At 38.1% G+C, this 25,742-nt stretch overlaps 1 protein-coding gene and 1 pseudogene across 3 annotated transcripts in view; both read right to left on the reverse strand.

Moving 5' to 3' along the window:
- GRID2 (glutamate ionotropic receptor delta type subunit 2) overlaps nucleotides 1-25,742 on the reverse strand; it is a 1,396,175-nt gene that overhangs the window by 562,839 nt on the left and 807,594 nt on the right. For all 3 annotated transcript variants that reach the window (XM_070392701.1, XM_070392704.1, XM_070392700.1), the window contains exon 7: nucleotides 19,753-19,914. In XM_070392701.1, the coding sequence (XP_070248802.1) occupies nucleotides 19,753-19,914 (162 nt within the window). The remainder of the gene's footprint in view (nucleotides 1-19,752; nucleotides 19,915-25,742) is intronic.
- Nucleotides 9,625-19,274, reverse strand: LOC138999050 (DNA replication licensing factor MCM4 pseudogene; annotated as a pseudogene).

Genomic DNA, 25,742 nt, shown 5'->3' on the forward strand with positions numbered 1-25,742 from the left:
AAAACTATTGCTTACTCATTACTTTTAGTATTTAATCTATTTCACTTTTTCAACACTTATAAACAACAAAACTGATCCTCCATAACTATTTCCTAATAAACAAGTTCTCTTTTAATATCCAATTTTATTAATAAAAATATGTTGAATTTGATGGTTCTGTGCTCTTCTCATGTATGATTTAGTCAACACCGTGGACTTGGTCTATGCTGTCAGAATCTACTGGTTGTGTAAACCTGGCTAAGTTATTTAATTTCTCTATGTCCCAATTTCAACATCTGTTAAATGGGATTATTATAAAATAATAGTACCAAACCCAGAAGGCCATTATGAGTTTTATATTACATGTAAAGAATATAGTAGTGTTCAATAAACTGTGAAGTTTAATTACTATCATTATCACCAGCATTATCATCTATGTGATCTTTTCATTCTCTACTTTTGAAGGCTTTCTAATTCTGCTAAAAATTGTAAGCATGATCCTGATTTTTCAACTAACATTTACTAGGGTGACAAAATTTCACTCTATGCTTGAATATTCACACAGCTTTGGAAAATATTTTTTCAAAATTTGACTCAATTACATTTAACCAATTAGTGTTTGGGTAGAAAAGAGTTAATGCAATTGATCCAGAACCTATTCACTCCTTTTACTGTTGGAGGGTAAAGATAGGGTGAGAAAAAAATAAAGGAGGTAAATTATCCAATTCTTTCAAGTCAATTATATCCTGCATGTTTGCTCATACTAATATTTCAAAGAATTCAATGATCACTTAACATTTTAAAGATCAGGATAAGTGTAGTGGATCTTATAATCACTAATATCTACAAATGGTAAATACAGTGGGAGTTTGACTACAAATATAGTATATACTACTACATTTAAGTTCAAACAACTGGTATTCAGTAACATTTTATAAGAGCTTATCTTATCCTTAACCACACTTTAGTAATATCCCTAAAATGTCATAATCTTAATTTTTTGTCATAGTGCTTTATTTCTAAGAAAAAGAGGAAATATATAGTATATCAATATGATTTTTTAATTGCAAAAATGCTATACTGTAATTTCTCAACTTTTGAACATTAGACTGCCTGGCACTATATTATTATTATTACTAGAGGCCTGGTGCATGAAATTTGTGCATGGAGGGAGGGTCCCCTCAGCCCAGCCTGTACCCTCTCCAATCTGGGACCCCTTGGGGGATGTCCGACTGCCGGTTTAGGCCCGATCCCCGGGATCGGGCCTAAACCGGCAGTCGGACATCCCTCTCACAATCCCGGACCGCTGGCTCCTAACCACTCACCTGTCTGCCTTCCTCAATGCCCCTAACTGGCCCCCTGCCAGCCTAATTGCCCCTAATGGCCTCTGCCTGCTGGCCTGATCGCCCCTAACTGCCCCCCCTGCTGGCCTGGTATCCCCCAACTGCCCCTCTCCCATCTGCCAACCTGGTTGCCCCACACAGCCTGATGTTCAGTTGCTGGCCTGGTCTCCCCACGCAACCTGCTATTCGGTCGTTACTATGACAGCATCCTGGACAATTTGCATATTCTTCTATTATTAGTATAGATTCCCAACCAATATTCATATGGCCATTGCAGGCCAATGTCTTAATCCGTAGCTTGTATCTAGTACTGAGCATCTTAGTCCACTTACATTATATAATGAATGAAACCATAAATCAGGGACCTGTATTTAGTTTACTGTGGCCTACTTTGTTCACCTTATGACTTTGTAATTTATCTCCTTTATGTTATATTCTTTTTTAAAAACATTTAAAAATATTTTTTTATTGATTTCAGAGAAAAGGGGAGAGGTAGAGAGAGATAGAAAGATCAATGATGAGAATCATTGATTAGCTGCCTCCTATACACCTCCTGCTGGGAATCAAGCCTGAAACCAGGGTATGAGCCCTTAACCAAAATTAAACCTGGTACCCCTCAGTCCAAAGGCCAAGACTCTATCCACTGAGCCAAACCAGCTTGGGCTTTATGTTATATTCTTAATGAACTTTTAGCATATTTAACCAGTAAAACCTTCTCATGAAGACAGAAGGGATGCTTGAGAGGTCAGTATTTCAAGCAAATAAACCCTTCAACTGACTCACACTTAAATTATGATTTTTGATTGCTCAAGAATATTCCCATGCTCTTCACCTTCTTTTTTTTTCATTTATCCTCATATCAGTCTTGTAAACAGAACCTTGGCCAAGTGGCAATGAACAGTCATTGTATTCATGCATGCACAGTTATGGTTTTTAATCTCTTGTGATATAGCAAATTCTAAACAAAATAAGCTAATGGGGCATTGATAGTATGAATAACACATATAAATGATTTCTAAATGTCCTTTAAATTGAGAGTAAAATTTGCTGCCAGAGAAAACCATTAAAATCCAAGTAAAATTGGTTTGGATTGCATCCTACCCTCTCCCCATTGAGCATCAAATATGGAAAGCATAAGAGAAGAAAAATTAAAAGTGTAGAATCAAGGTTGGGAATAATTTACCATTGAATAATCAGTTTCAAAAAAAGAAATTTTTTTTCTTTAACAAATAGGATAGATACATTGGAAACAAGAAGAAAAAATATAACTAAACATTTATTTCACTCTGTTTATGAGGTTGAAGAATTTTCTTCTATACTTGAGTCTGAAAACTAACATAGATTCTTTTAGTAGATCATAGGGAACATCAAGTATTTTACACTCATCTAATTTCCTTATACATATTCCTAGGCTCCTTGCAACCTACAGCCTTGCTTGGTAACCAAGGACACCTTGTTAAATAAACATGAGCTCAGTAAGGCTGTGAAAACAGTGAGAGATGCCAGACTTAGTGGCATGTCCTGATACCCTCATGTTTCATAAGTTAATTTAAGATAGAGAAATACCCACAGAAGGAAAATACCACTTTTGCTACCCAGAAAAGAAATATAATGGGTAGATAAATACTAAGATACACGATGCAAAAAAAAAAAAAAAATTGAAAACAAAAAATAATTTATGTGAAATGGTTAGGGGAATTTGAGTTGCCTATATATATATATATATATATATATATATATATATATATACACAAATATTCATTTATAATAGAGACTGGAGGCAAACTAAAAATGGGAGGTTACTAGCTTACTGATCATGCTATTTACATCTTAGGAAAGAAGAAATTGAGGCCCAGACAACTAGCTATTTGAGGAACTTGAACTAAAACCTTCATCATGTGCCTCATACTTGTTCCTCTAAATTATGTAAACTGAGTGTCCTATATAACATATGTATATCATGGTGGATTGCTTAAAATATATGTTGAGTTAACTTAAACTATACCATTTTACCCACTTTATGATTCAAATGCCATTGTAGTTGGAGTATACACTGATGAGTCCACAATAGAAATATTTCAAAGGCAGACTGATTTTTTAAAAACATTTGTGGCAACAAGTGTATCTGTGCACATTTTGTACAGAGGCTAACTTATATTCCAAGTCAATACTGTTTCTGGTAAGTCAGGTTATGTTTTCCAAAATTCTCTCTCTCTCTCTCCTTCAGGTGTATGAATTCCAAATGGTACCTAGTGATTTATATAAAAAGCAAAGTAATAGGTTTCCATTCCTCAAGTATACAGATGTAAAAACAACAACAAAATCCCCAACTTTCCAGAGTTATTTTTGTCCAAGTCGTTTTCTTCTTCCTCTTCTTCCCACACATTCATGTTAAATTGCCAAATCTTATTTTAATAACCTAAATATCTCTTTAAGATATCTGCTTTCATCCATCTTCATGACCCACATAATTGCCATTGCTTCTTCTGAATTGGAGCATCAGCCTCCCAAATTGGTGTTTTCTCACCCAGTCCATCCGGTTCAATAGCAGAATGGATTCCCTACTTGGCAGCCACTGAGTAATATGATTTTGTTTAAAATACCTCAGTGGCTTAACCTTACCACTCAAAATTTAGGACCTTTTACCATGGTTAAAAAACAAACAAAACCTGTCGTGATATTTACCCTGCCTACTTCTTTGACGTAATGTGGAACCATGGTCCTCTTCTGTCTCTATTCTAGCCATCTGGTCTTATTTTATTTTTTTCTATATATTTTTATTTATTTCAGAGAGGAAAGGAGAGATAGAGATAGAGATAGAGATAGAGATAGAGATAGAGATAGAGAGAGATAGAGATAGAGAGAGAGAGAGAGAGAGAGAGAGATAGAAACATCAATGATGAGAGAAAATTGTTGATCAGTGCTTGCTGCACACCCCCATCCTGGGGACGGAGCCTGCAACCTGGGCATGTGCCCTGACCAGAATGGAACCGTGACCTCCATTTCATAGGTCGACACTCAATCACTGAGATATGCCAGCTAGGCATCTGGTCTTATTTTAGACTAGGGGCCTGGTGCACGAAATTTGTGCACTAGGTGGGAGGTTCCCTCAGCCCAGCCTGCCCCCTCTGACAGACTGGGAGCCCTCAGGGGATGTCCTACTGACTGCTCCATAGGGAGCGGGCTCAAGCTGCAGTCTGGCCTCCCTCTGTGGTAGGTGACCGGCTGATCAGGGGAAGGTGCTAGCCCCATCACCCCGCTGCTGCAGCCACTGCCAGTCACCACAGCCGCCAAGGTGTTTTCATCAACACGGACTGCAGTCCCTTCACCATGAAAAATTGACAACTTTCTTTAGGCATTTTCAAGATGTGTCTTTCATAGGATATGACATTTCTTTCTTTCTTTTTTCTTAATCCTCACTTGAGGATATGTTTCCATTCATTTTAGAGAGTGTGGAAGAGAGAGGGGAGAGACAAAGAGAAACATAAATGTGAGAGGGACACTTTGATTGGTTGCCTCCTGCATGAGCCCTGACCTGGGCCCCGGCCAGGGAGGAGTCTGCAACCTAGGTACATGCTCTTGATCCTAATTGAACCCGGACACTGTGGTCGGCAGGCCGAGACTCTATCCACTGAGCCAAACCAGCTAGGGCAGGATATGATAATTCTTAGCCCCTCCAGCAGCGGACCTTCATTTTTTCCTCCAGGAGTGAGATGGAAAAACCCTAGATCACCTTCTTGGATTCTTATAACCCAAGTTACCAAGAATACTGAAAGTGGCGACGTACAGGGAGCTTAGCCAATGAGAGGTCATAAAAGGTGTTTACGCTCGAATTGGTTTGGCTCAATGGATAGAGTGTTGGCCTGCAGACTGAAGGGTCCCAGGTTTGATTCCTGTTAAGGGCATGTACCTTGGTTAGGGGCACATCCCCAGTGGAGAGTGTGCAGGAGGCAGCTGACCGATGTTTCCCTCTCATCGATGTTTCCAACTGTCTATCCCTCTCCCCTCTTATCTGTAAAAAAATCAATAAAATATATTTTAAAAAAAGAAAAGAAAAGGTGTTTCCTTTGCAGCTCATGCACAAAGGACCCCCAGTGTTGTGTCCACTGGGGGCATGCCTCCGAGGCCAGCAGCCAGCCCCGCATTGTGGGCGCCGGGCTTGGGGGCTTGCAGAGACCCTGGGCCACGTGCACGTTAGCTGCCAGGTCTCCACACACCCCAAGGCCGGCAACCAGCCCAGTGCACACACAAGTAGCCATGGGGCAAGAACATCCACTTGGCGCCTACGCCTGTAGACCCGGAATGGCCGGGGGTGTTCTGGGAACCCGGACACTCAGGGCCTACGCACAGGCCTACAGGCTAGGAGTGGCCTGGGTCCCAAGGATGTTCCCTGGACCCAGGCCGCTCGGTGCCTGTGTATGCAAATTAACCTGCTATCTTTGTTGGGTTAATTTGCATACTCACTCCTGATTGGCTGGTGAGCCTAGAAGAGGGGCGGTCAATTTACATGCTTCTCTTTTATTATATAGGCTGTTTAAATGTGACAAGCTCCCTTTACTGTGAGCCTGCTATCATTCTAATGCCCTGCATAAAACATTCTTCCTCCCACATTTCTAGAATGCTCCTCTCTTTCTTTTCCTCATTAATGACTACTCATCTTAAACATTTCCACTTATCTGTCACTCTTACACCTAAAGTAGGTTCTCCAGTCACATATTTCCAGAACAGTCGGTGTTTCCCCTTTTGGATGACTGATCACACTTGTAATTATTTTTGATATTTCTATTTTGATTCCTTATTCTGTGATTTCACAGTACACCAAATGGTAGTATTTAATAAATATTTGTTGAATGAATAGATTGCCATATAAGAATTACAATAATTTCAATATTTTGCCATTTTAAAGAATACTCTTTCAGATATCAACATGTACCAAGATATTTTTTAGATATATTTATCAAACTGTTTCAATATGAGAAAATGAATTGGTATTAAGAGACTTGAGATCCTGCCACAAATGTTGTTATATTATATTTTCCCACATTCAGCATTGAAAATAATTACTGCAAAGGATTTAACAGAAATTGATTATGTAAGCCAATGTGGATTTAAGGGTCTAGCAAATTGTTTTGTTTTGTTTTGTTTTGCTTTTTATTGAAGGGTCTATCAAATCTTAATTGGCTTGCTAGTGCAGAATACACAGAAAATGTCACTGGTTTTATATATAATCATATATTTTAAATGTAATATTTTTTTTTTTTAGTTTTTGTTTGAATCATAGAACAAAAGATATAAGCATATTCTTTCTAAAACTTAGCTCTGATTGTGTCAGACCCATGCTCAGAAATTTTTTAGTCATTCACTTACCTAGAAAATAAATTCCTTTCCTAAATTTCTTTCCAGTTCAAACTATTTTCCCTATGTACTTTGTGTACTCAAGTATTTTAATCCATCTTTCTCATTGTCCACATATTTTATTCCAATAGATATGTCAGCTGGTGTGCCCCCACCACCTGATGTATGTTCTTCTCCATAGCTTTACCGATCTCAAAACTGGTAATTTTCAAATTTGTATTGAGATGCTATCAGTTCCATGTACTTTTTTTCTAATCTAATTTCTCTGTTTGGGATCAGGTTCCCCAGGAAACAGCTCTCAAACGTAGATTTGTGTGCAGGAGAGTTACCTGTAGCCCTCCTAGAAAAGTATCTGCAAGAGAGTGAGAAAAGAGGGGTTGGGCAGAGGGAGGGGGAAATAAATGCAAACACAGCAGCAGCTCAGTTGATCCCATGTCCAGTCTCTAGTTACTTTACAATAACTTTTTGGAGTTATCACAGATGGAGGCAAGGGGCTCTGATCTTTCTGGCTCTGCAATGACCAGCCATTGAGTGCATGCTTTTCTGGAAAGGAAGTGGAGAGCTCCCTTTGCCCTGGACAGGACAGTTCCTGGACCAGGGGGCTGGGCTGTGTGCTGTCCTGAGCAAGAGTCCCTCAGCCATGAAGCAGGGACCTGAGTGTGTTCACACTGCACCATGGCCTTTCCTAAGATTCCACAGGATCACATTCTGAGCACATTTGGGGCCTTTGTTGTCTCTCCTTAGAGTATTGGTTTTTGTATACTTAGCCAACACTAGGCTCTAAATTCCTTTTCAGATAATCACATACAAGAATTTGAATAATACGTTCCACACGCTAGGCATTTGATAAATATGTGCTAAAAGAGTGATGAATTCATGAATGAACAAAGTGTACTCTTGGAAACCATTTCAATATTAACAGTAAGAAAAAATAGAAAATGATTGTCATTTAATCATAGAACAAGTCTACAAATAAAGATAAACTGCCCGTGTTGCATGGGTGTAATGCCATTCCACAATCTGTAAGAAAAATGGCCAATCTGTACAGATTAAGCTGATTTTGAAATGCCCCCGGGATGTGGTTTTCAAATTGTGGCTTTGAAAACAAATTATGGTGGTAATAATGGAGCTCCCCTCCTGCTCTCTTCCAGAGAAGTTCACCTTTTACTTGTTTTACTTATTTAATGTCAAAGATTTAAATGCTTATTGTAGAGCATGCAACATCATCAAATTTAAATTATATATGAAAACTCCTTACTAAAATGCATGGTACAATTAAATGCAGCGTCTTATAATTAATAAACCAAAACATGCATATATGTGCAAATAAACTTTTTTCCACAAAAGCTTTTCAAAATGTAGTCTGAGCCTTTGAAATAGTCCTCTTGCTGCCTCATCAATGTACACTCCAACTCCAGAGCATTTGAAAAGGCCATATTAAAACAAGGATATTGTTTATATAATATTAACACTGATGTATATGCCCCTGATTTGTTGGTGTATGTGTGTGTTTTCTTTAACCAAATGATTTTGACAGTAGTGACATGTTTACTTCTGCCATGAACAATAAAAAGGGTAAATGGTATGGTATACAGAACACAGAATTGGAAGCCAGAAAACATGTCATTTAAAACAAATTTGCTGTATAACCAACGCTTAACAAGTCATTTAAGTTTTCTGAGTCTCGGTTTTCTCTGCCTTATAATTGGGGAAAATAAGTAAGATTAACAGTATTTTACCTTGCTACTCTAAAATTGTATAAGCTGCTAAAAGCAAAAAAAAAAAGTATAAAATACAGTAAAACAAAAATAGAATACATTCTTTACAGAATATTTTAAAAATATCTTTTCAAATAATACCCTTAGTATACTTAATAACAAAACATCTGTGGCATTTTTATTAAACTAAAATTGTACAAATTTAAAAATGAAAGCTAAAGCACTTAGTCAAGAAAAGTTTTTATCTGGTTTCAAACTATAAGAGAGAGTTTATTTAGAAAATCACAGAGGTAGAAGCGAATGGCTTACTAATGTATAATTCACAGAAAATGTCACTGCTTTTATATGTAATCACACATTTTGAGTGTAATATTTTTCTTACACTCAAGAAATGGGCTCAAGAAACAAGTGATGATGAACCTTTTGAGCTCGGCGTGTCAGCCTTTTGAAAAACTCTAACTTAACTCTGGTGCCGTGTCACATATAGAAATTTTTTGATATTTGCAACCATAGTAAAACAAAGACTTATATTTTTGATATTTATTTTATATGTTTAAATGCCATTTAACAAAGAAAAATCAACCAAAAAAATGAGTTTGCATGTCACCTCTGACATGCGTGTCATAGGTTCGCCATCACTGTTATAGGGGCAACAAATAAATTAAATTTTCCCTATCATTCATTTAGGAAAACCTTTTATATATTAGAATAAAGTGGCAAAGTTAACCTAGAAACTAATAATTTCCAGTCACTCATTTCTAATCTTATGGCAGACATGCAAACAAGCTGCTTGAAGGAATTATATTCGAGTGCTCTGGCAGGGCTTATCTCATATTACAAACCCCAAGCACATGGGTGATCGCCATTAGGAAGTCTAACAGGAAAAACACGGCCCACACTGCCATCTTCAAAAATGACTGACATCCTGCTATCTGTATGTACATGCAGATTATAAGCCCTGATCTACCCCCACCCCCAACAAAAGGGCACTTTAAGAAAATTATCTCTACTGTATATGTTGTTAATTAGCACAGTATTTTTATTTAAAATGGGGGGAGGGGTCAAATACGTCACTAAGAAAATTGAACCCAGTTTAGAAATTTGTATGGAGCCAAATAATGATTTTAAGAATTTTTTCTATTGGTGGCAATGGCAGCAGCTGATTGGCCCGAATGCTGCACTTAAATGGAAGCAGTGCATCGCCAAGTGTAGATGAATAGAACACAGCACTAAGCACAGAGCTTCCGAGCAATGGAACCGTTTTCTGGCACTGTCAAAAAGCCAACATCAGCCAGGGCACGCACTGCTTCCTCAAACATAGCTTTGGCAATGGCTATGCCAGGTTGTCCCCAGATATCTTTAACGTTGTGAGTATTTCAAAACTGTTGTTTTACCCTTAGATAAAATATGTTGTTTCAATGCCTCGGCTAAGTCTCCTTTCCATTTAGGAGAGGCAACACTAATTCCTGTAGCAAGAATAGAAATACCAGCTCAGGGGTCAGTAGCCGACAGACTCTTAGAGAGCTTCTCAGAGGTGCTTCCGCTTTGAAAATCACACTTCAGTGTGGCTTCTGCGAAGGCGATTAATAATTCCAGCTCTCAAGTTAATGCAGACACCATTTCTCAGCTACTACTGATTATGTGTACATACGCTTCCATGAGAGCTGCTGGCTTCCTGGCTCAGCCAAGGCATGGCTGGGCTGTGAGTGTAAGCCATGCAGTCCCTGAGCACTGCCATGTCCATGAATGCCTCCTCCACCTGTTCCTTCCCTTGGTAATACAGTCACAGGGCAGTGAGCCAGGTGCCTGCTACAAGCTTCAAACTGAGGGTCCACTATGAGGAAGATCAAATCGAACCTTATGTAAAATAACATGTAAGGTAGCTGAATATTTTCTTTTTTTGTTTATTTGTTTTATTTTAATTTTCAACTGCAGTTGACATTCAATGTTATATTAATTTCAGGTATACAGCATAGTGGTTAGACATTTATGTAACTTAGGAAGTGATCCCCGAAATAAATCTTGCTTGCACCTGACACCATATACAGTTATTACAATATTATTCCCTATGTTGTACTTTACATCCCCTTGACAGCTCTGCAACTCCTAACTTGTACTTCTTAATCCCTCACCTCATTCATCCAGTCCCACAAATCCATTCACATCTGGCAATCATCAGTTTGTTCTCTGTATCTATGAATTCATTTCCATTTTGTTCATTCATTTATTTTTTTTTCGTATTCCACATGTACATGAAATCATGTTTTTTGTCTTTCTCTGTCTGACTTATTTCACTTAGCATAATACCCTCTAGGTCCACCCATTTGTTGCAAATGATAAAATTTTACTTTCTTATGGCCGAGTAATATTCCATTGTATGTATGTATCACCTCTTCTCTATTCATTTGCCTTTTGATTGGGACATTTAATTTATTTACATTTGCAGTAATTATTAAGTAAGTAGTTACTGTCATTTTATTATTTTCTGATTGTTTTCGTAGTTGTTCTCTGTTCTTATTCTCTTGCTCTCTTCTGTTGTATGTTGGATTTCTGTAGTGTTGTGTTTGGATTCCTTTCTCTTTATTTCTTGAATGAATTTCTCTCTCAATTTTTTTTTTTTTGTGTGTGGGCTCCATATATACCAAACTGTGTATATAGTAGTCTATTTTAAGTTTATAGTTGCTTAAGTTTGAACACATTCTAAAATCACTACCGCATTGCCATTTTTACTCACTGCCTCCACATTTATGGTTTTTTGTCATTATTTTTTTACTTTTGTTTGTGTGTGTGTGTATCCCTGAATGTATTGTAAATACAAATGGTCTTCATACTCTTGCCTTTTAACCATTGTACTAACTTTAGTGTTTGTTGATCCACTACTTTTATTGTTTGCCATTGTCAGTGAGAATTTTTTCTGATATTTTATTATTTTTCTTCTTAGAGAAGTCCCTTTAACATTTCTTGTACTACTAGTTTGGTGATAATGAACTCCTTCAGTTTTCTTTTATCTGTAAAGCTCTTTATCTTTTCTTTGAAGGTAAATGATTGCTTTGCTGGGTAGAGTAATTTTGGTTGTAGATCCTTGTGCTTTATCACTTTAAATATTTCATGCCAATCCCTTCTGGCCTGAAATGTTTCTTGTGAGAAATCAGCTGACAGTCTTAATGAGAGCTCCATTGCAGGTAACTAAAAGTTTTTCTCTTGCTTCTTTTAGGATTCTCTCTTTTGGCATTTTTATTATGATCTGTCTCGGTGTGGGCCTCTTTGGGTTCATATTGTCTGGGACTTCCTGCACTTCCTGTATTTGTGTTCATTTCTTTCACCAGGTTAGAGAAGTTTTCAGTCATTATTTCTTCAGATAGGTTTTTAATCCCTTACTCCCTCTTTCCTCCTTCTAGTACCACTGTTATGCAAAGGATGCTATGCTTGATGATGTCCCAAAGATCCTTTAAACTATCCTCATTTTTTAATTATTATCTCTTTTTGCTGTTCCAATTGGGTGTTTTCTGCTACCTTGTCGCTAAATCAGTAATCCAATCCTCTGCTTCATCTAATCTGATGTTGATTCCATCTAATGTATTCTTCATTTCTGTTATTATAATCTACATTTTGAATAGGTCTATTTTATATTTCCTATATCTTTGTTTCCTATCTCTTTGTTCTCATTGAGATCACCTCTTCTCCTAAGTTCATTGAGCATCCTTATAACCAGTGTATTGAATTCTGCATACAGTAGATGATTAGGCTTTATTCTGTTTAGTTCTTTTTCTGGAGTTTTGCCCTGTTATTTTCTTTGGGATATGTTTCTGGGTCTCCTTATTTTGGCTGCTTCCCAGTGTTTTTCCTATGGATTAGGTACATCTGCTATGTCTCCTGGTCTTGGCAGAGTGGCCTTATATAGTAGATATCCTGTGTGGTCTAATGGCACAGTCTCTCTATCCCCCTGAGCAGGGTGCTCCAGTGATGTCCCTTGTGTGTGTTGAGTATGTTCTATTGTTGTAGTTGATCCTTAACTGCTGTTGGTACATCAGTGGGTGTGGGAGTGACCTTTGGGCTGACTGGCTATGAGGATTGCCTGTGTCTTCAATGGACAAGCTGTGCAGGGGCTGACCCCATGGAGTAGGATTCACTTCAGCAAGACTTTAGTACCTGCCAAGTCCAAAAAAAAAAAACACACAACAAAACCCTTTGGGTTGCTCTTTGTGACTAATTAAGTGGTACTTTGGTGATGTCTGAAGCCAGTCACCAGGAGTGTTGGTTCTGGGGTCTCTTGGGAGAAGCTCTGACATGGGCCAAACACAGTCCCTGACTATTGTCCAGCCCTGGGCCACCTGATCAGAGGTACAAAGTGATCTGTGGTTTGTAACTGCCTGCACTGGGCTTGGTAGAGCCTGTGAGTGGCTATGCTGTGCATCGAGGCTGGCTGCCACTAGGGCTGGGACTGGAGTCACTTAGCAAGAGCCACAGGGCATGAGGGGATCGGTTGCTACTTGTTTGGCATTTGTGGACCTTTGGTGGTGAAACAGGAATTTTAGGGGGATATAGGCAGGCTTAGGGACTTTTTAGAATTGGGGTCCATGGAAAAAAAACATAGGGCTATAGATGGGGAGAAGGTACATTTCTACAACACAAGGAAGCCAGATGCAGTTACATCTCCATAAGACAAGGGAGCAGCAACAGTTGCATTTACATAAGACAAGGGAACTGGAAGTAGCCAAAAAAGGTCTATATTTGCAAAATAAAGGAGGAAGAAAGCCCAGAAAGAAAAGAACAGTGAGGGAGGAGGGCATCACATGTTCCATGTGGTATTTGACCTTTGAGTTCAGGAGTCAGTAATAGTAACCAAATTGAAGGAATATTGACAAATCAGAGGGGATATCAGGGCACGGGAACTATAGCCTTTATAAACCATGGAAACAGGAAGTTGGTGGGACCCTGTCCCCCTCCCCACGTGAGAGTCCATTCTGTGGGACTAGCCTTCTCCCCATGTGAGAGTCTGTACTTGTTCTTCAATAAATCTCCTCTGCTATACTACCCTCTGTTCGTAGATTCATTCTTCGACTCCAGCGGACAAAGAATCCGGGTTCCAGTCCAAAAATTCCCTATCAATGAGTTTTAGGAAAGTCCATAGCATGATGCCAGGCCAGCCACTTGTGTGGGTTAGCCTCTGAAAGAGGTTTGGGCTGGGAAAATGAATTAGGTAAAGTGAAATCTAAAAAAATCACCACCATGGGGTGAGAGCAGTTAGCTAGGTTGATGGAGACTCAGATTTAGCACCCAACTATGCTTGCAGGCTATGTTGTGGGGGAAAGAGCACAACAAAAGAATAGTGCCTGATAGCACTTTAGTTCCCAAGAGAGTTGCCCATCTAGCCCTTGCCCTAAAGCCAGACAATTTGGTTCTTCATTTGTTTGAGATGGTATCCTTTCTCTGGTACTTAGGGTGAATGTCTGCAAGCAAGTGAGACTGTGCTAAGGCCCTACTTTTTGTTAATCCTCCCTTGAAAATATTTTTTTCTATTGATTTTTAAAGAAGGGAGGAAAGGAGGGAGGAAGGGAGAGAGAAAAGCATCTATCTGAGAAAGACACATCAATTGGTTGCCTCCCATATGCTAGGGATCAAACCTGCTACCCAGGTATGTGCCCTTGATAGGGAATCAAACCCACAACCCTTCCAATGCTCTAACCATTGAGTCACTCTGGCCAGAGCTTGTGCTCAGGCCTTTTAAGAGGACATCTGATACATAGCTGGATATTTTCTATGGTAGTTTTGTTGTTGTTGCATTGTTGTTGTTGTTTGGATTCCATTGAGACTCAGTAGGATTTGCTACTGCCTAGATGCAGGTGAGTTCATGGAGCTGATAAATAATCTAAGCCTTTGCAATGAAGAGAGTCAGCTATTCCATGATTCCATGCAATACTAGTCTTGTACTATCCTCTTCTCAAACTTATCAATACTGCAGATGCCACTGTCATTCAAGACAAAGACACCAATCTATAGGACCAGCTGCCTCATCCTGGGATCATTTTCTACATATATTCCTAGATAGGCTGCACTGGAGCACTTCTCAGATGTGTACTGGTCCCAGAGGAGCAGGTTGTACATGTACTGGGGCAGCTGAGACTTGCAGGTCTGAGGGTCACTGCACAGCAGGATGTTGATGTCAGCACGAAGTCTGCCCCTCTTTGTGTGACTAAAATATTTCCTTGTTTTCTGGAAAAACTGAAGCAAGATTCCCTTTTATAAATCTTCATGTTCTTAAATGCTTAGAGCCAAAGCTTAAGCAAGTTTCTCATAAATGTCTGGTTTTCTGGAAAGTTCCCTAAGCAATTCCACATACTGTTCTGAAAAAGTTTCTGTTCTGCTTCTTCATACAGATGTTTTACATCCATTTTGCAATAAGTACATCAATGTGGGTCTTGTAGAAGATTTCACATTACTCACCCTGGGACTGCCTCACCAGCACCAGCTCAATAGATGCCTTTAAAGTTCACTCTGTCTCCAAGTTGAACCTTGTCAATAAGATCATTGTGAGTAAAAGGATGGCAGTGTGATCATCTGTCCTGCAGGCACATTTTCAGGAGACTCAAAGTTTGAGTTTTTGCTTAATAGGGAACACGAAGCAGCTGTAGGCCAGTGCCATGTTGTAGGTGGTGCAGCAGCATTCACACAGGCAGGATTCAGCGATTCAGCCACGGTCCATTTCTACCAGGGCAGTGTGGGTGCACACCTAGCACTAGATGAAGGCTCCCTGCCTCTCTGAAATCAGCTGAGACATCCTGATCACCATGCCACTGATGGTGATGAGCTGGTCAATGTCTTCTGGATTCAGGTTTCTCATATTCTTAGTCTTCAACACATTGAATGGTCCTACTTGAATCAGATCTTCTAAGACTCGGTCAGGTTCAATATCAAAGAAGATCTCATTGACAGCATTTTTAAAAGTTGGGGTAACTTCCTGTGGGTAGCAGATGAACTGTCTGTAGAGATTTCTGTTAAATGACTTTATGTGTGCATAGCCTACATTTAAAAATGGATCCTTAATAATATTAAAATTCTCAAGTAGTTACATGTACAGAGGTTCAACAATATCTATGGAAACACATTCTTCTTCTTTAGCCAGAGGGTCAATAAAAAGATGAAGAAATTTCTGAAAATTTTCTTTGCATGTTGACATATTTATACCTGTTCTACAAATCATAAGTTTTGTGGCCTTGCTGGCCCCCACTGAAAATCCATCTGCAGACCCCAGCCAGGTGAGGTCTTGGCCTGAAGGATGTGTCCCTAATACTGCTGCGTGGGGTGCCCTCCACCAAGAGCTAGGAATACCACATGTCAGTGGTGAACTAACATCAAATTCAGGAGAAATAGGAAAGAATGCATTAGAGGAGAGCTGTAAAGTAGTGTGTCCTGTGTGGCAGGGTTTGCAGGTCAGCTCCAGGCCAGGTCAGCATGGCTGAAGCTCTCCTGTGGAGGGAGAGTCCGCACCTCTGTGTCTCTGATGTGCAGACTGTCTGACATCCTCCCTCCAAGGTGATCGCCTTCAAAGCACACAGGGCTCTAGAGTATATACCTGGTTGGACGTGCTCCAAGATGTCTCAAGAGAAGTTTTTTAAAGTTTTACAACAATATAAAGTATTATAGTTAAGTGATAATTTTGATATATCAATATCTATATGAAAAATGCAAGAGAATACACTACAAAGAAAGAATATCAATATTTAAGTTCCAGAATTAATGAGGTCATTCAAAAAATATATCAAACATCAATAACTTCCTTATGTACCTATAATCACTAATTAAAAATATAATACAATAAAATAATTCATGACAGTGTGCACACACACATGCTCACACACTGACAAATATACACAAAACTCTGTAAAAGTGTATGAGTAAATACAATGAAATATGTATGAAGAAACTATAAATCTTTACTGAGAGCTATAATGATGACTATATAGGTATATACTATGATCATGGATGGGAATATTCAATATTTTAAGAATTATTAATTCTCGATTGGGGCTGGTGGTGGGTGGAAGAAGAAAAATAAATAAAAAAATATTAATTCTCTCAAAAATATTCTATGAAATCCATATAAATAGCAATGGCTTGGGGAGTTCTGATGCTATCTGGAAGAAATACACACTTAAGAATTAGATTAGCCTCTAATTTTTGAAAGAAAGAAGAGAAATGTGGAAGCATCTATTCTATCAATTCAAAAGATAAATTATAAAGTTTCAACACAAAAAAGAAATTATAAAGTTTCACCACCTCCCCCTTTGTTGGCATTTATAGTGCTTATATCAACTGCAGTGCTTTTTAAGTCTTTTGCCTCACCTTTCTAATTAGAATATAAGTAATTCAAGGACAAATTTGTTCTTTAGCTTCTTTGTCTCCTTGCAGCAGAACATAGACTTTGTACAGTGTATAGGGCATGCCTTAAGGTAGGCATTCAGTGGTTACTTGAATGTAATTAAGAATTTTATCACTAGAATATTCCCATTGCAATAAAGAGCCTGACCACATTTGTGATGTTTGGTGCTGACTTCTCTTTAAGCTTTGCTCTCCCTTTCCCCTTTGGCTACACTCGTGGACAGGGTGATTAAAAAGGTCCATCCTAACTTGAGAGCATTATGCTAAGCAAAATAAGCCAGTCAGAGAAAGATAAATATCACATGATCTCACTCATTTGTGGAACATAATGAACAACATAAACTGATGAACAATAACAGATCCAGAGACAGAGAAGCATTGAACAGACTGTACAACCTATGAGGGAAGACGGAGGGTGAGGGGGTAAGAGATCAACCAAAGGACTTGCATGCATGCATATGAGCAAAACCAATGGACACAGACAGTAGGGGTAGGGGTGAGGGCTTGTGCTTGGGGGAGAGGGTGGTGGGAGAGAGGTCAATGGGGGGGAAAAAGGATACTCATGTAAATACTTTAAATAATAAAGAATTTTTAAAAAAAGTCCATACTGCCTGGCCAGCATGGCTTCATGGATGAGAGTAGACCTATAAACCAGGAGGTCACAATGGTTTGATTCCCAGTCAGGGCACACGTCCAGGTGGCAGGCTCCATCCCCAGTGGGGTGTGCAGGAGGCAGCCAATCAATGATTCTCTCTCATCACTGATGTTTCTATGTCTCTTTCCTCTCCCTTCTACTCCGAAATCAATATATATATATATGGCCATCTTGTACCTCCTTCTTTCACACCCATGGGAATTTTAAGCCACACAAATCTCCAGACCAAGTAGATGGGAACTGTTTCCAGCTCTAACCCCTAACTACTACAAAGGCCCAGCACATTCCCTCTGCTCGGCCCAAGCCAGACTGAAGCTGCTGAGGTGCACTCTGCTCTCTCCAGGAGTTCTTGTGTGAGTGGAACATTTTCTCTCAAATTCTCTTTGCGTGGAGTATTATCAGCCTCGATATCTAATGAGATAACCAAAATACTCATATGAAGGAAAGCAGTATGACTGGGTGGGGGGATCAAAATTTTAAGGTTATCTTAAAACATGAAACAAAAAATAAGAAATTGAAAATTTGCAATCATGTATATAATTTAAACTTAGTTTCTAAATACATAGAATAGATATATTGCTTTAAAAAGTGTCACTAAGAGCTTACAGGGACAAATATGCAAATAGTCCTCTAAAATAGAGTTTCATAGTTATCATATTATATCATTGTTTTGATTATAAATTTTGTAACAGCAACAGTTTACATATTGAATTGCTCCAGGAGAAAAAGCTACATTTAGCGGTGTCTTTGTTTCCCTCCTGCTGATATTCTCACTACATAAGTGTCGCCTAAGCAACACGCTGAACTATTATTCTGTCTTTATGAGACAGCTTCAGGAAAATGAATATATTCAAGTTCTGCATTTCAGCCAAAGTACGAATTAATAAATTAGTAGGTTCACAATCATGTTCAACAACCTCCCTTGGATCCATACCTGTCTATTCGCCACATAGAGAGAGCATACACCTGGAGTTTAAATTTGACTTACCTATTCCTAATTGAAAAATATTTCTCTGCTAATATATTCAATACATTTAATTTTCAAATACTTCTGTTGATAAGAATCCAAATTCCCATGAAAGGGATTCTTTCACAAAAAGGAAGCAGTACATGCCTGGCTGGTGTGGCTCAATGGTTGAGCATCGATCCATGAACCCAAGAGATCACCGGTTCAATTCCCGGTCAGGACACATGCCTGTAGGGGGTGTGCAGAAGGCAGCCGATAGATGTTTCACTCTCACATCAATGTTTCTCCCTCTTTATCCCTTCCTCCCTTCCTCTCTCTCTCAACTCAATAAAAAATCTTAAAAATAAAAATAAGAAATAAATACGTTTTATAAAAGGAAGCACTACTAAGAGAAAGATATAGGCTAGTCTCCATTTAAAACATTTCTTTCTTCCATTTCTTGGTTTTTGTACTTCTAGTTCACTTCTAATGCTAAATTTTGAGACTTTTCTTTGGATTTTCTAAATGTATTCATGTTTCATTTGACTAGCTATTTCTCTTTTTGCTTCAGGAGAGAAAGGCAAACATATGCCAAAAGAAAAAGGATTGGTAAAATAAAGAACATAAACATTCAAATGTCTGTCTCCTTTGTGTAAAGGGTACAGGAGATATTTGTTTGTTTTATTAATCATTTCATTTTAAATCCAAGAAGCTGTGCAAGACAAATGGAAAATGCCAGCGAGGATGACATGACAAAGAGGCTAATAAACTGCAGAATGCTTATACCGCTGAGAGAAGCTGAGCAGGATAAACCGCCTCCCTGGAAGGGAACAGGTAGCTAAGGCGAAACAGGTCACAGCCAGGCTAAACACCAGACTGACAGTGAAGAAGAATGCCATTGAGTATCAAATAGTTCACAGATGCTGCAAGATATTAACTGTTTATGAATTACACCCTCATTATAACATAAAGACCATCCAATGTCTCACCATGTATCAGCTAAATGGTAGAAACAGCTAACTCTATAGCTCTTTTTTTTCCCAGTGTATTTTGTGACAGGCACCAAACCAATTTAAACACCTCTAACTCTAATAATATAACCAAAGCAATTTAAAATATTTCAACCACTAACATTTTACCTAAGTAAAATGCCCTTGCAAATAAATAAAGGCCCCCTGTTTTGTGTATATGTGTAAATTTCTGCCCTTTTATTTTTAATATTTCATTTCTCCAATACACTGTTTTATGCTTTGAATTGGCAGCAATATTGGGGGGCAATATTGTTGGGCGGGGATCCTTCTAAAAGATATCTCTTCAAAATATGACCTATTGTATCCTCTTAATGAAAGTCAGGAGTGAAATGCTACTCAAAGTTACCTTCTTGATGGTTTCCAGCATGGACCGCCCGCCCTGCCAGGGCTTGGAGTTCTTCCTGATGCATGACAGGCTCGCCATGCTGTGCCACTTCCGGTCCTCCAGCTTCTTATGGAAAGCATTAGCAAGCAGAAGCACCGTGTCATAGATGTAAAGGTTTGAAATCTGCAAAGACATTACACAGTAATCATTAGACTCACCGACGCCAACCATCAAGAATATGGAGAAAATCATCAGCTCAGCTGCCTCCATTGGTGTAGTAGATGGCTGGTTTGCTGGGTTATTTATTAAGAAGAAGGTTTCTTTTTTAATTTCCCCGGCAATTTTGCCGGTGAGAATGAAGTCTTATCTGATTGTATGCTTCAATTGCCTTTTCAGCTTATTTAGGTATGAACGAGAAGATAAAATAAAAAAGAGAAGTTTTAACAGAGGCAAGGCTGTTAGTGCCAGACCTCAGAAAATCACTGGCCCTTATTTCTTTCTGAGGAGGTAAAGAGCTGAGGGCTTAACATTGGAAGGGCAAACTGAATAATACATTTTCTGAATATGTCAAGTTTTTGCACTCTGGTTATTCAGATGGAGAAATATCAACTCGATCTTACCTATAAGATGAGTGTCATAGGTATGAAAAAAGAAAATAGCCATCTGTGTGAACATTTGTGTCTATGGGGATTCAGTATTTTTAAAAAATGATAGGAAATAGCACCATTCATAAACATTACATTGACCAAGAATCTATACAAAATTATAGAGGTATACACACCCATTGCAACTCATTATCATGACATACCTTGAACTATTGACTTTGTGAATGCGTGTTTACATTAAAGCTTTCTTTTTCTAAAGTAATCATATTATTATCTTCCTCTTATGTAGATTGAAACAGGAATTATAGAAATGTTTGGTAAGAGCTATTGCAGTCTTACAGTTAGCTCTTACAGATAGCCAGAACTGCTATCCATACTATTAACTACTGAAGGTGTCTATGTTTCAAATAAATTAGGAAATATTTACAAAACATAACACCAAGAGATATCTAGTGTTGATATAAGTTGTTAAATGTGATATTACAACCTCTATGAAGGAAAAATCCAACATAAAATTAAAAGTGACAAATCAGCATGGCCAGCATGGCTCAGTGGTTGAGAGTCCACCTATGAACCAGGAGGTCACGTTCAGTTCCCGGTCAGGGCACATGACCTGACTCTGGCTTGATCCCCAGTGTGGGGCACGCAGGAAGCAGCCAATCAATGATTCTCTCATCATTGATGTTTCTAGCTCTCTTTCCCTCTCCTTTCCTCTCTGAAATTATTCATATATATATATATATATATATATATATGGAATCAACATAACTATGAAAATCAAATCCATCTTAGAGCATTTAAATATTTCCAGAAATGTTAATGTCTTATCACTTTTTTCCCCTGAAAACAAATGGGAGGGCCTAGTCACTGCCTTTTGCTTATAATTAATCATGAAGGAATCTTATAAAATTGCCTTCCCCCATCACAGAATAGTATTAAGTTTAACTATTAGGATAATGAGAGTTTGATACTATTGAGCAACTATTAATAAGCATTTCCTAACAGTGCCTGAGTTTTCCATTATTAATTGGTTAATTTTTAATTATTTGTGTTTTTAAGCATTATTTTATATGTATAAAACTTATGGGAGGTAGTACTTTCTTTAAAGAGACATTGGATACTCTTATGAACTATGTAAATGCCGGTTTGTTCTTTGTAAGGACATATGAGAGAAGGCTATTCTCCACACACCTCCTGACCCTCCCCCCCATGCTCCTCCCCCTGCCAGGTAATTACTAGAGAGACTAGGGGTGGGAGGGTGAGAGGGGTCTGGCCAAAATGTACAATCAATGAAGAGTGAGATCTGAAGTTAAAAGTAGTTAATGAATCAAAATTTAGTCTGAATTAGACTGTGAAGACCCAGAAGGAGAACCTAGAAGAAACATGAAGAATGAGTAGGCTGTATCCAAAAATGCAGGACAAACTTTTGATGATCTCTCAATAATCAGCAAGAATCTGGCCTTTTCTAACCTCTCCCAGCTCCAGGTCTCAAATTTGCTTTCTCTCTTTGGTTTTATTTTGCTTCTCTCTCTGACTGATTGCTTTAAGTGCGCATATGAGATTGATGTGGGAGCATTCTTTGATGTCTATTTATCTTTCTCCAACTACTTAATTCCCTCTAATACTCAATTCCTAGGTATCAAACTAGGTGAATCCTACCCTAACAGCTCTCAGGACTCTCCCCATGTTAGGGCTAATTGGGCAGTCTTTTTATCTCCTGTAACACTCAGTGCATATAATGAAACATGCAAAGATTCTTTTAAAATCTGCCTTTCACACTAGAGTATGAGTTTCTTCTGGCCAGGGGCTCATATTGTACACATTTTCCCCTTTGTACTTTTGTTTCCCTTATTCCTTAGTTCCCCTGGAGTTAGCCTAGAGCTTAGCACATGCAGCAATTTGTTTTTTGATAAATAGGTATTAAAAAGAATGGGAAAAAAAGAACAGCAGGTAGGTTTGACAGAAGTCAAGCAGTGAGAAACTTGACAACACGGATTCCAACCTGACATGTCTGTGGCACAGTCTCTTTTGCACACCTTGAGGCATGTACTTTGAGCATCCATGCTGGTTTGAAAGGTGAGTTGAACTCAATATGTGAAAGATGATATAATCAAATGACTGCCTCTTCTCATTTGCCCACATTCCAAACTGCAGGATCCAAAGGGGATGCTTGGCATTCTCTGAGCTTTTAATTACCTCTTCTTTTTTTAGGTAAGTGCCTATTCTCCTTTGAAATTTGTGCTCTTTCCCATGCCACACTTTATTAGCCCCTTTCTGCCATCATTTGCTGACCTCCTGGTCACTCTTTATTCACCAGGTCTTTGACTCCTCCCTCACAATGACCCCAAACTATCTTCCTGCCTTAAAAAGATCATTTTGATTTCCACAAAGATGATCTTTACTTCCATTCTGGCTACAACCAATATTAGTAACTATTCACTAGACACAAACACACATCACCTCTAATATCCTAAACACCAGCATCCCCTCCCCCCGCACTGACCAATCATTTCTTTCCACCTTACTGTCACTGCACTTGTTTCTGACTTCACTGAATCACCAGCACCCACCTCCGCTACATAACAACCTTCCAATATTTCACACCATCTATTACTTGCTCTGAAACACCTTCTTTCCTTAAGTTGTTTATCATCTAGTATAATTTCTAGGCTATTCATCATCTTAGCTCTCTTCTTTGTCTTCCTTTTATGTCTCAATGTTTCTGCTCAAAGTCTGATACTCAGAATGGACACATTATTGCAGATATGATCTGACTAGGAGAAAGATAGGATCTATCTCTCTTGATCTTGGCAAAATGATTGTGACATAGAGACCAAGATTCCATTAGAAAGGTTTAGAGCACAAATGCTCTGTGCTATGCTCATATCGAATCTAACTTCATCTTAACAGCCTTAAACAGCTGTCAAACTAGGTCCCATTCATCTAGACCAGTGGTCGGCAAACTCATTAGTCAACAGAGCCAAATATCAACAGTACAACGATTGAAATTTCTTTTGATAGCCAAATTTTTTAAACTTAAACTATACAGGTAGGTACATTGTTATTAACTTAATTAGCGTACTCCTAAGGCTTAGGAAGAGCCACACTCAAGTGGCCAAAGAGCCGCATGTGGCTCCCGAGCCGCAGTTTGCCGACCACTGATTATTCTAGACATCCTGTAATTGATTTTAAACCTATATTTTATCTCTGTGAAATTTCAACTTTCAGGCTTATTATTCAGTAAATATTAACCTTGGATATTGATTATATAACACAATATAAACTTTCTCCCCTAGCTTTATGTTATTTAAAAATTTTGATAGGCGTAGTTTCTTCATTTTTCTTCATGTGTTGATAAACATTTTAAAATATTAGACCCAAGAATACAATCTTCTGAGTGACCATAGAGAGTTCCATGTAGGATATTTATCGATGTGGTTTGAGTATTCCTCTAGTTGCACATTTCACAAACTGAGGGTAACAAAAAACCTGGTGGTAAATTGTTGATACAAGGAAATATTCAAAGCTACAGAACATATCTGAGCCATGTCTGAGGCATATCAATTTTGCTTGAAAATTTGGGGGAAAAAAATCAACTAAGAAATTTAGCCGATAAATTATTGAAAATAAACTCATGTGTTATAATTTTTAAAGAGAATAATGAGACTTTAACATATTTTGAACTTTAAAAAAACTATCTGAGACCAGAGTGTTACTATCTTCTGTTCTTAGGAGACCTTTGGTCAAAATGTTTGACTAATATCAATCTATCTAGACTTTTTAATGTCTTTCCAAAAGGAGTTCATAAGAAAATTTGTCAAACCCTACATAAGAATCAATATACAATAAGTATATTTATGACACTATAGCAACCTAAAAATTTACATAAGACTTTGGCAGCATTTGCTGTTTAGAAAGTCCTGTTTTCTTATTTAAAGTTCCCTAAACCGTATGTGTAATACTACATTGTACAGTTCATGTAGATATTAATTTTAGCATATTAAACTATGATTATGAGAATATTTTTGCTTTCTTTTTTAAATTGGGACATTCGCCAAAGTTTTTTTATACTTGAATTCTCTTCCCAAGTATTTTTCTAGTATTTCTAAATTACAATGTGTGATCAAATCCACTTGATTATTTATTATTATGAACAATTATTTTTAAGCCTCGTTTTATTTTATTTTTTTAAGATTCCTTTATTTATTTATTTATTTATTTATTTATTTTTGTTTTGTTAATCCTTACTACAAGATATTTTTCCATTGATTTTTAGAGATAGTGGAAGGGAGGGGGAGAGACAGAGAGCTGATAGAGACACATTAATTGGTTGCCTCCTGCACACACCCTGACCAGAGCCAGGGCAACTGAGTACGTGCCTTTGACCAGAATCGAACCTGGAATCCTTCAGTCCACAGGCCGATGCTCTATCCCTGAGCCAAAATGGCTAGGAATCATTTTAGAGCAGCGCGACACACTCTTACCATCTCCAAACCCATGTTTTTTTTTCTAATACAATGGTTACTTTTTAAAATGAATTTTATTTAAACCTTTCCAATTTGAAAGACAATTTTTTTAGATGGAGAAAACAGAAGCAAAAAAGATTTCAACATTTCTTTTTTCTCACCATTATCAGTCAAGCTAACATTAGTTTCACCAAGCAATAAGCTCACTTCCTTTTTGCTAAAAACTGTTTCTAGCTAAAATATTTATTTAATATTTATTTTGCAACTTCAGCTAATCCTTGATTTTATTCTTTCTGGCATTAATTTAAAAATTTGGGAAACCTCTTTTTTGTTCTTTCTAAATCTTCTCTTCCTGTGCATATTAAAATATATAACAGCCCAGAGACCTGTACACAGTCCCATTGTACCCTCTTCTCCTTTGTTGTGTTGATTATTGTGATTTTATGTTGGATTTTTAGTTTTAGAGCTCACTTGAGTCATATTTTCAAATCTTTATTTTTTGAGTTATTTTTAATTATACCTTGCTAATACAAGTGTGTGTGGTCATATTTGCCTGAATTGTTTTTATTGATGAACTCCAAGATGAGAGTGTCACTTCTCCTAACCTCCTACTCCCAAATTCTCAGTATTTTTCTTTTTGCTTTCTTTAACATTAGTGAGATAACAGTTTCACCGAGGCAAGCCTCTATACCAAATGCTCTGCTTTTAGTGGAGCATTTTAAATTCAAGGGTCTTGCACTTAGACTCAATTATATAAATCTTCACTTATCAAAGTGTCTGTCAGTTTTCCTTTTATACTAGTACTAGAGGCCCAGTACACAAAATTCATGCACAGAGTGGGGGGAACTCTCAGCCCAGCCTGCACCCACTCCAATGGGGGACCCCTCAGGGGATGTCCAACTGCCGGCAGTCAGACACCCCTCTCACAATCTGAAACTGC

The sequence above is a fragment of the Myotis yumanensis genome, unplaced genomic scaffold (assembly GCF_028538775.1).
Source record: "Myotis yumanensis isolate MYYU_CA2020_CCGP unplaced genomic scaffold, mMyoYum1.0.hap1 SCAF_1, whole genome shotgun sequence".
Taxonomy (NCBI): Eukaryota; Metazoa; Chordata; class Mammalia; order Chiroptera; family Vespertilionidae; genus Myotis; species Myotis yumanensis.